Source organism: Miniopterus schreibersii (assembly GCF_964146895.1).
Source record: "Miniopterus schreibersii genome assembly, chromosome: 12".
In the NCBI taxonomy this organism is placed as follows: Eukaryota; Metazoa; Chordata; class Mammalia; order Chiroptera; family Miniopteridae; genus Miniopterus; species Miniopterus schreibersii.
This window is the reverse complement of record NC_138112.1, coordinates 71629921-71640436: the sequence shown is the minus strand read 5'-3', so window position 1 is coordinate 71640436 and position 10516 is coordinate 71629921. Positions and strand designations below refer to the sequence as shown.

The window sequence follows — 10516 nt, the reverse complement described above, 5'->3', positions numbered from 1 at the left end:
CGCCTGTCCCTGGGGATGGGGTCGGGACGCTGCTCCTTGCGCCTCACCTGCCCTGGCGGCCCCTGCTGCTCCAGCCGACCCTGCCTCCCGCCCAGCCTCCCACTGCCCGGCCACAGGCACCAGGATGGCGGGGGCTGAGGTGGACAGGGCTGCCTGCCTCTGCAGCCCCCAGGAGACAGCGGGAAGCTGCCCCCAGGCCTGGGTGGCGGGACAGCCCGTGGGGGAGGGGAGACCCCCTCTGCCTGGGATGCTGGGAGCTTCCAGGTGAGATGCAGCGGGTCTTGCAGGAACAGCATGTGTTTCTAGAAGGGAAGGGTGAGGTGCCCAAGTGGAGCAAACAGCACATGCAAAGTCCAGGATGGGGCTGATGGTGGGGGTGGGGGTGGGGGGGGATTTTGTGGCTCTGGTTTGCTTCCAGAGCTCTTATCAGTCTCTGCCAGGCCATAATCCCGGGGGTGCAATCACAGCCTGTTGTGGATGAAGGGCCAGGTGGCCAAGGTGAGGCCGACGGATGAAGGTTCCAGTCGCCTTGGCTCACCTCCCAGCTGTGTGACCTTGGGCAAGTCTCTTTAGGTCTCTGAGACTCCGTTTCTCATCTGTAAGGCAGGGGAAGGAGGGCTGCCATAGGACTTGTGTCCCCACTGGCTCCGGCTGGCACTGGAGGCCCGGGCTTTCTCCCACTGCTCTGGGGAGCACAATTAGAGTGAGTTTGGGACCTGGAGCCAGCACCCCATCTGATAGTCACCCGTATGGGCAGGCTGGGACTGTATCACAAGACACCGCTCTGTGCCGTCCCTTCCCCTGGCTCCCTCTCCAGGGGAAGGGTCTGGAGATTGAGGCCTGAACCTGAGGGCGAGGTCACAGGATGTCAGCCAGGTACCAGAGAGGCTGGGAGGGGACCCGGGGGTGGGGACACCCAGAGCAGAGGTCTCGGGACTGCTGGTGAGGTGGGCGGGGGCCAGGCCTGGGGGTGACCAGGCTGGGGTCTGGAAGAGACCAATTAGTCAAATGGCTACAGTGACCATTTGGAAGCAATTAACAGGGTCGTTATTACCACATCCCCCCCACCTGGTTCTGTATGGAGCGGGAGGGCGGAGGTCGCCTGGGGTGTGGGCTGCGTGGGTGCTTCTGCCCGGCCCAGCCCAGCAGGGCTCTGGGAGTGAGACCCAAGCCCTGCCCGAAAGATGCCACGGAGCCAGGGGCCTTCCCCCCGCGGGGCCTAAGCCTCGAGGGCAGCCGGGCAATGTCCAGAGCCAAGCCAAGGCCCTCGGGGGCGTCCCAGGTGCTTCCCGGGCCAGGAAGGCAGGGGTCAGGGAGAATTAAAGAGGAGGCCGCAGTGGTGGGTGAGCGAGGGCCTGGGGCCCGGAGGAGAGGCTGTGGGCAGCGGGCTGGGGTGCAGGCAGGGGGGCGAGTGCTCCCAGCGCCAGCCGAGGATGGGGCTGCAGGGCCTCGGATGGCAGCCCCTGCTCTGGGGAGCGGAGGAAGCAGGGCCCAGCGAGTTTACCGCCGGGCAGAGTCACACTGGAAGGGATAGCATGCCGCGGGTGCCCGCCGTCCTTGCGTGACTGTTGACTGTGCCCTATCGCCCCTAAGGCACCACGGTTTACATAGCAACTGTGGTCCCCTATAGATGGGCCTGCTCTGCACTAATTCTGCTGAGTTTCTCTCACTATATCTGAGACATTTCATACAGGAGCCAGCATCTCTGAGGAGCAATGCTACGTGGCCAAGGCCACAGGGCAAGGAACTGGTCTGGTCATTTATTCATTCATTCATTCTTCATTCAAGGAGTAGGGCTACCGTCTAGGAGCTGTGGGAACAACAGTGGACAAAGGCCGACCCTCCCGCCTTCCTGGCTTCCCCCAGTTCCAGGGTGCAGGCAGACTAGGGGGTGGGCTCGGGCTGAGCCACAGTGGGCAGGATCGAAGCTAGTCCTGGGGCACCATCGGGCGGCGTGAAGAGGGGCGAGGCTGCAAACCCTGAGCTGCTTCCGTAGAATTGTTCTGGCCCCTCCGCATCTTCCCGAGGGGACCCCAGGGGAGGAAGCCGAGGCCTCTACAGCAAAGGGGCGTCTTGTCTTCCCCCAACCCAGCGGACTGTGCCTGCTCTCATGCTCTGAAATTAATTCTCTCTCTGAATTCCACGCCCGCCGCTCTCCCTCTCTTGTCTCCTCTGGACACCCCCTCGGGAGGCACCTGTCTGACTCAGGGCAGAGCTAATGGCCTTAGGGACACCCATAGCCCTCACTGTGTGTGCCTCTGCACTCTCACAGGAAACCAAGTGACCAGCAGTCTCAGGCCAGGTCTGTGGGTGGAGCCCAGATGGGCAAGTTCCCCTCTTGGCTCTGTCCCCAGGGCCTGTCCTCTGTCCCGGGTGAAGCAGGCTCCATTATTAAGAGTCTGGGGCTCTAGCAATTGGTGGCCTGGTCTTTAGACTGTCCTGGTGGTGGACAGATACTGGCCAGGAGCCACCTCCCCAGGGACTGAGGGACCGTGTGATCCCCTTCAGATGCCCTCCCCCCGGCCCTCAGGCACTGACCATGCCGGGGTGGGCTCACTGAGGACACAGTGGCCTGTTTGTGTCAGGCCAAATGATGAGAAATGTCCCAGTGGGGTGTGCCAGCCCCTGCAGTGCAACGGAGCCCCTGTGCCCGGCACGCCTGCCCCTCCCCTGGGCAGGACGCAGGTCCCAAATCCTGATACAGGTGGGTGAGAGGAAGGACACCAGCCGGGCTCATCCCGGAGCCCCTGAACCTGGAGCCAAGACTGTGGCCTACACCACCGGATCCCACAGGGCCCGTCCCCATCCCTGCCCTGGCCCCCTGTGCCACCCCCTTGCCATGGAGCCAGCCCCTGCTTGAGCCGGTGTCAGTGTCTGATGGCCGAGGGCCAGGGGGCTGCTGGGGGACAGAGGCCAGGGAACAAGCGCAGGGCGTGGGGTGTGACTTCCCCAACCTCTATCCCCTCTACGCCCCTCTTCTCAGGGGTCCACGGGAGAGGGTTTCGCTGCTGCCCCTGACCCACCAGGCAGGGGGTTCCATAGCCCCTCCTATCCCACTTCTCTCCCCTCCCCTCCCTGTGGCCACCAGACTCCCTGCTTTTCTCCGGGGACCACTCCCTGCCCTCTTGGTGTCCGTTTCTGCGTCTTGGTCTCTCTCTGCCGCACTCTCTCCGGTTCTTCCTCCCTCTGCCTGACCCTCTGGCTCTCTGGGGCTTCCTGCCCCCCTGCTCCCCTTTCTCCGGCTCTCCAGTCCTCGCAGCCGCTCCCTCCAGACCCTGGGAGACGCCCCCCACCCCCGACGTGCGAAACCCCCGCTTCCGGATCTGCCCGGCTGGGGTGCGAGGCCGGATAACGCGCTTCCCGGAGGGTCCCCCTCGCCCGGGCGCGGCGCACGGAGCCCCGGCTCCAGCAGGGACCCCGGGCGGACGCGGGCACATGCCGGGGCCCCCCACGCGCGCCCGCGCCCGCGCCCCGCGCCCCGGGCCCTCCCCGCCAGCGCCGTCCGGGCCCCTTCATTATGCGCCGCCTCCAATGGGCGTTTGTCAGCGCGACTTCCCCGCAAGTTGTTTTCGCGGACATCAGTCATCGGCGGCGTCCCCATTGTGCCGGGCGATTGATGGGGGGCGGGAGGGGGTGACAGGGCCCGGGGCGGCCGCCTCGAGGCCTCGGTCTATAATTTTCGGAGGCGTAATTGGTCTGGGGGAGGGGGCGGGGCGGGGCGGGGCGGGGAGGGACCTCGCGGGGCCCGGCGGGCGCGGGGGCGCGGGGCGCGCGGCGGAGCCAGGCGGCCGCTCGACGGCGGCGCGCGGGGGCGAGTGTGCGCGGGCGGCGCGGCCCGAACCCCGCGCCCGCCGGGCTCCCCGCCCGCCCCTCCCGCGCCTCCGCCCGGGGACCGGGTCGGCCTTTTGTTGCCGAACGGTCTTTTCTTACAGCGCTTTGCGCAGCAACGGAAATTTCACCCGATCCTGGGTGAAAATTGAAGGAGATCCCCGCTCCCCCTCCCTCTCCCTCCGCCTCGCTCCCGCTCTCCCCCGCCCCCCGCTCCCCTCCCCCCTCCCCCTCCCCCTCCCCCTCCCCCCTCCTCCCCACCCTTTCCGCGGAGCCGCGTCCGCACCGCCCGGGGGAGCCGCCCGCGCCTCGCCGGGCTCCGCCGCCCCTTCCATGGGAGCCGCGCTCGCCGGCAGCCGGCGCGGGGCGGGCGCGATGCCGCGATGGGCCTGATCTGGCTGCTGCTGCTCAGCCTGCTGGAGCCCGGCGGGCCCGCGGGCCCCGGGGCGCGGCTGCGGCGCGATGCGGGCGGGCGCGGCGGCGTCTACGAGCACCTCGGCGGGGCCCCGCGGCGCCGCAAGCTCTACTGTGCCACCAAGTACCACCTCCAGCTGCACCCGAGCGGCCGCGTCAACGGCAGCCTGGAGCACAGCGCCTACAGTGAGTGTCCGCCGGGGGCGCGGGCCGGGGGGGGGGGCGCGGCGGGGGCCCCGAAAGCTCCTCGCCGCCCGCAGGCCCGGGGTCTGCCTCCCCGACCGAGGGAGGGCCGAGGGGCGCTGGGCTGGGGTGGGGCGCACAGCCCGAGAGGAGGGGCTGCTGTCGGCTGTCGCGCGAGCCGGCCCGGCCGAAGCTGCCCCCCGCCCGATCTGCCCCCTGCCTGAGTCTGCCCCCCGCCCGAAGCTGCCCCCGCCCGAAGCTGTCCCCCGCCCGATCTGCCCCCCGCGCGAATCTGCCCCCCGCCCGAATCTGCCCCCCGCCCGAATCTGCCCCCCGCCCGAATCTGCCCCCCGCCCGAATCTGCCCCCCGCCCGAATCTACCCCCCGCCCGAATCTGCCCCCGCCCGGCGCTGGCCGGAGGGGGCGGCGGCTGCCCGGGCGCCCCGCGTGGCTGACTCGGCGGCCGGACACGTCTGAGCTCTCGGGTTTTTGGGGGAAAGGCGCTCGGACAAGACACTATCACGCTCTTTACTATCTCGAGGACCTCTCCCCCTGCCACACCCGGGGCGCCCCCCCCGGCCCCCCCCCCGCTCGGGCCGCCCAGGGGGCCGCCCAGCGCCGCTGCCTCGGGGCGGAAGGTGCTCGGGGGCCGCAGACGGACCCCCCCACCCACCCCCCGTGGACCCTGCAGCGCCCCCGCCTCCGCCCTGGCCCCCGAGCGGCCGGCAGGACGGGAGCCTCGGGCCCCGCGGGCCACCCGCCCGGCTCTGGAGGCGCAGAGACGCGGGGCCCCGCGGCGAGAACCCGCGGCCTGGGCCGCGCTCTGGCCGCCGGGCCCGCCTCGTCTGCGCCCCTCCCGGAGGAGCGCACGGCCTCCGGACTCCCCGCGGCTGCGCCGGGCGGGCGCGTGGGACCCGAGCTTAGCGCCGGGGCCGCGGCGGGGAGCGTGGGAGTGGGCGCGGGGCTCGGGTCCGCTGGGGGGAGCGTGGGCGTGGGCGCGGGGCTCGGGTCCGCTGGGGGGAGCGTGGGCGTGGGCGCGGGCCCCGGGTCCGCCGGCCGACGCGCGCACCGGGCGCGCGCAGGAAGCGGTTGGGTGGGTTCGGGCGGCGGCGGGAAACCGCTGCTTCCTGCGAGGGCGTTTTCCGAGGAGGCCCCGGGGCCGCGCGGTGGAGACCGACTGTCGCCAGGGCTGCCCCGCGCGCGGGGCCGGGCCACCGAGCGCCCCTGCTCGCCTCCCAGGGGCGCCCCGCTTCTCTCCAAGCTCGGTCTCCCCTCCGGAGTCTCAGAGCATCCGCCTTTTGGGGGGTACCCAAGGCGGGCAGCCGGGAGCCGGAGGAGGGCACGCGCCTGCCGTCGCTCCTCTCCCGCATCCTGGTCGCGTTTCTCTGGTCCCCGCCCAGCCCGCGCCCAGGGGACGCCAGAGGCCCGTAGCCTGCACCCCCACCCCAGCGCTTTGGAGACCCTGGGATCCCTGCCCAGATCACCCCTCAGCTGGCTAGAGAGGCGCCCCCCGGAGAGGCGACCAGCGGCACCCCATCCCCCTCGGAGCTGTTCTCAGGACAATGGCCCCACCCGGGCCTTTGTTGCCCCCCCTCTCCCCCAAGGAAAAGGGCTCTTAGGTCCAGAAGGAAACGCTGCCTTGGTGGAGATGAAACTCTCCGACACCCAGTGGGGAGCGGGCGCTCCCAACCTGCCTCCCTTTGTGAGCTCCGGGGTCTAACCCAGCGGGACCTCTCCCACCGCCTGGGACAGTCGTCTCCCGCCCAGGTCCAACGCCTTCGGGTTTAGGTGACACCCTCCGTGTGCCGTCTGGATCGTGTTACCACCCAGGGCCCCAGCTTTCCCACCCCAGGACCCCATGGCACCGCGGTCCAGGTGCAGCTAGTGTCTGCAGCCCGAGTCTGAATCCAGGTCAAACACATGCGTGCGTCTGGCCGGCGGCAATCTCAGCAGTCTTATGACACTAGCTGGCAAGGTTGTCTCCACGGCCTTGAAGGCCACGGTGGGCGGCTGGCTAGAGTGGGGTGTGCAATTGGGAGCTTTATTCTAGCCCCCCTCCAGGTTTGAACTCTCCCCCTTGGAGCCCTCCCCTGCCGCTCCACCTTTACGCCTCCTGCCCGGGATTTTCTCTCTCCCCTGAACTTCCAAAGTCGCCCTCCTGGGGGTGCGTTTCAGCTTTGGGCAGGACTGTCAGGCACTTGGCCCTCACGCCTCGCCCTGTGCTGGGCGAGAGGCGGGCCGAGTGATGAGCCCCCCGCCTCTCCCCAGGCATCCTGGAGATCACAGCGGTGGAGGTGGGCATTGTGGCCATCAAGGGGCTCTTCTCCGGGCGGTACCTGGCCATGAACAAGAGAGGGCGGCTCTACGCCTCGGTGAGTCCAGCCTCTCGTGCGGGTGGGCACGGGTGGAGCAGCCGTCCCCTGGCACGGCAGCCGGTTCTCCCTCTCTCTAGGCAGAGAGCGAGAGCTGTCAGCTCCTAGGAGGGAGCCCAGGGGAAGGGAGACGGGACCATGGCCCAGGCACCCCGGCGGGAGCCCAGTCTACCCACCGCCAGGGCTTCCACAGCAGGAAAGGGTCCTGGGTCTCTGGGCGGGGGCGGGGGCGGGGGTGGGGGCGGGGGCGGGCCCTTCCCCCAGGACGGGGTGGGGGATACACGGAGGAAAGCCCACGTAACTAGGAAATGTGCTCCCTCCAACTACTCATTACGTGCAATTCGGCTGATACCTTCTTGGGCAATGAGAGGTTTTCCATCCGCACGTAACCTAGACGACGCAGCCCCAGGACCATCTCCGAGCAGTTACCTCCCTCCACTGGGGTTTGCAGGGGAGGCCCCGCCACCTTTGAAGTCGGGAAAGCGCCATCCAGCGGGGCTGCAGGAAGACCTGCCCTAGGCCGATTAGCTCCTCACAGGCCGCCCCGTTTGGCTAACGCTGGGCTGCACCCGTCTGCTCGGGCCCAGCGGCCACTGGGGAGGCTGGATCTGGGAGGAGGGCCCTGGGGGGGCCTCTCTCTCCCCTCAGTGTGGTTTACAAGGTCCTGCCCTTAGCCCGGGGTCTGGTCTGAGTTTTCCGTGAGGTCGAGTGTGGCTTCCCGGTCCCTAGGGCACCGTGCCCCTGGTGTCAACTGAGCTGAACTGACTTTCTGTTCTTGAAACAGCCTCAGACCTGTCCCTTCAGAGAGGGGACACCCAGGGAGGAGGTCTCGTTGGCCTGAAGTGATGGTGACCCACGGAGGGCCTCCCGTCCACACTGGGGACACCCACAGAGTAGGGCAGGGACGGCTGAATTGAGAGGGGGAGCCTAAGCCTACTGCCACCTCTTTCATGGGCGACCCAGGCTCCGGGCTCTGGGGGCAGAGCAAAGCATGAGCTGCGTGACCCCGGTGGGTCAGAGCCCACCCGTGGCTTCCGTCCCCGAGAGCTGACGGCGCTGGCTTGGGGGAGGGAGGAAGAGAGGTCCCGGCTTCACCGGGGGCGAGCCAGGAGGTCCAGCCGTGAGGTGTGGAACCTTCCAGAGAGCCAGCAGGAGAGGTCTCGCTGCCCTGCAGAAACCTGGGAGGGGAGGCGGCCAGGTGCCACCCTGTTACTGCCACCCAGGTCCCCGTGCAAAGCACTGCCAGCTGGCCTGCGAGTGCTGTTCCCACCGCCCTGCCCCTTGGCTGGCTGGGTCCCCTAGTCTTTGCCGTGAACCTCCCGTTCACCCCATGCCAGCTCATCCGTTATGGGGCTCCATGGCCATTGCACCCCGACAGCTCCCAGTCCCAGCCCAACCTCCCATCCACCCATCTACCCATCTGCCCCTCCCTCAACCTGTGGGGCAGGGCCAGAGGCCGAGGCAGCGGCTTTCTGAGTTCAGGCCCAGAGCCGGGACCCTCGCTGGGTCTCTAGTGGGACCCCACTGTGTCCCCCCCTTCCCTTCAATGCTCTTTTCCTTCTTCCTCGGTTATGTGATGTCTTCTGGGACGCCACCCCCCCCCCCCCCGGTCCACTTGCCACCCCTGCCTCGTGCCACCAGCAGACATTTAGGGAACTTGGGTCACGCAGGCCCTGCCTCTGTTGGCCCTGCGCTGGGGACACCCTCCAATGTCAGTGCCCGTGGAGGGCAAGGGAGGGTGGGGGCCCGAGAGGGGAGCAGGGAGAGGCGCTCCTCCCAAGGTGCTCAGGAAACCTGGGCGGAGGAAGAGGCGCTGAGCTGAAGCCCAAAGGCAAGTTCACCAGACAAAGGCAGGAGGAAGGGCCCCCCCGGCCCCCCCACCCCCCACCCCCACCCCTGGCCCGGGCAGAGGTGTGGAGGGCACAGCGCAGGGGCCTGGGCTGGGTGAGCAGCCAGAGTGGGCAGGAGCTGGGGGGCGTTGAGGAGGAAGCCGGCCCCGCGCCTGTGTGGCCCCCCGGCCGCTGACCGTGGCGTGTCCCCCGGAACCCGCAGGAGGACTACAACGCGGAGTGCGAGTTCGTGGAGCGGATCCACGAGCTGGGCTACAACACGTACGCGTCCCGGCTGTACCGGACGGTGCCCGGCGGACCGGGGGCCCGGCGCCAGCCCGGTGCCGAGAGACTGTGGTACGTGTCGGTCAACGGCAAGGGCCGGCCCCGCCGTGGCTTCAGGACGCGCCGCACGCAGAAGTCCTCGCTCTTCCTGCCCCGCGTGCTGGACCACAGGGACCACGAGATGGTGCGGCTGCTCCAGGGCGGCCCCCCCCAACCCCCCGGCGAGGACGCCCGGCCCCGGCGACGACAGCGACACAGGGGCCAGGGAGGCCGCGCTTAGCCACCGGCCGGGTGGAGCCGAGGCCTTGGCATCCCGGGCCCGCAGGCGTGGGCCAGCCCGTGGCTGAGCGTCCCACGTCCATCATAGAACTGCCTCTCCCCACGTGTCCCTGTCCCCTCCCCTGCTGCCATTGGGACACATCCCCCCCCTTCCTGATTCTCTAAAACAAGCCTCAGGGGGCCGGGGCAGGACTCTGAGGAGCTGCTGCTCTGAAGGAAGACACTCGTGGGCCTGCACTGGCCAGGAGTCCCCACCCGCGGGGACGACCCTACCCATGGGGACGACCGGCAGAGCTCGGGGTCCCGGCCACCGAGGAGGCTCCCCAAAGCTCAGCTGTGGGACAGCTTGGGGGGTGCGTAATCCGAACATTAAAGTATTTTACCTGCCATGTTATTTAATAGATCACGATGCAATTTTTACGCGAACACATTTGCTGGCGAGGACAGTGGAGCGTGTGCCACGCCACTGAGATGCGAGATCGTATCCTGAGAAGCCGGGCTCTAGATGCATTCAGTCCCCTGGTTCTGAAAGTTACTGTTTTTTAAAAGCAATAGATGGTCCGTGTGGGTGGATGAAAGGCTAATGCGTGGGGGGGGGGTGTGCACACGCGCACGTGCTCGTGAATCCCGTGACCGGCTGCAGACATCTATGTGGGCACCTGTGCGCGTGTGCGTGTGTCTCTGTGCTCCTGGTTGTAGCTGTCCTGAGCGTGCGTGTGTGGAGGCAGAGAAGGAGAGGTGCGCTTTGATTAAAATCCCAGGAAATCCCTCCCCGGGGAAGCTTCGCGGGCAGTTGCGAGCCCCTGCGCAGTGCCAGGTGCGCGCCAGGCCTCCTCCCTCGAGCTGCCTGGGCCTGGAGCGTCTCTGCCTTCGCCTAAGGAGGCCGAGGGTGACGCTTGGAGCTTTAAGTTAGTATTTAAGACAGACTCCACGAGAGAGCGTGTGTTTTCCAAGCCCCTCTTCGGGCCACGCAGATTCATTTTGGGCGTGGGCCGGAGGGGGTGGCAGGTTGGGTCGTTTTGTTTTTTACGTATGAAAATGAACCCCAACGGGAGGAAGCATTTGACGCCAGACAAAAGCACTTAAGGAAATGTAGTGACTCCAGCCTGGTACAGGTTGGAGCTGCTGCGGCAGGGACTTTGGGGGCCGGCCTGGGGGGGGGGGGCAGAGGGTAGTCACGCCCGACTCGCAGCTGGGGAAGCTGAGGCTTGGAGGAGGTCCGGCCCTGGCTGCCCTGGGTGCCTGCTGCAGGCTGCGGGGCAAGGGCCTGTGCCAAGTTGGGTCCACAGGTGTCCTGCTTTAACTCCACATCCTGACCAGCACCGC

General features: G+C 68.0%; 1 protein-coding gene across 1 annotated transcript; it reads left to right on the top strand.

Moving 5' to 3' along the window:
* The first annotated feature begins 4204 nt into the window (after positions 1-4204).
* Positions 4205-9361, top strand: FGF3 (fibroblast growth factor 3). Its single transcript, XM_081153864.1, has 3 exons — positions 4205-4428; positions 6694-6797; positions 8850-9361. Exons 1-3 carry the CDS (start codon positions 4212-4214, stop codon positions 9189-9191), a joined length of 663 nt encoding a protein of 220 aa, XP_081009990.1. The 5' UTR covers positions 4205-4211; the 3' UTR covers positions 9192-9361.
* Positions 9362-10516: the final 1155 nt, after the last annotated feature.

Coding starts and splice junctions, on each gene's coding strand:
- FGF3 (XM_081153864.1), top strand. CDS start 4,212: ATGGGCCTGATCTGGCTGCTGCTGCTCAGCCTGCTGGAGCCCGGCGGG. Junction 4,429..6,693: donor CCTGGAGCACAGCGCCTACA/GTGAGTGTCCGC, acceptor GCCTCTCCCCAG/GCATCCTGGAGATCACAGCG. Junction 6,798..8,849: donor GAGGGCGGCTCTACGCCTCG/GTGAGTCCAGCC, acceptor CGGAACCCGCAG/GAGGACTACAACGCGGAGTG.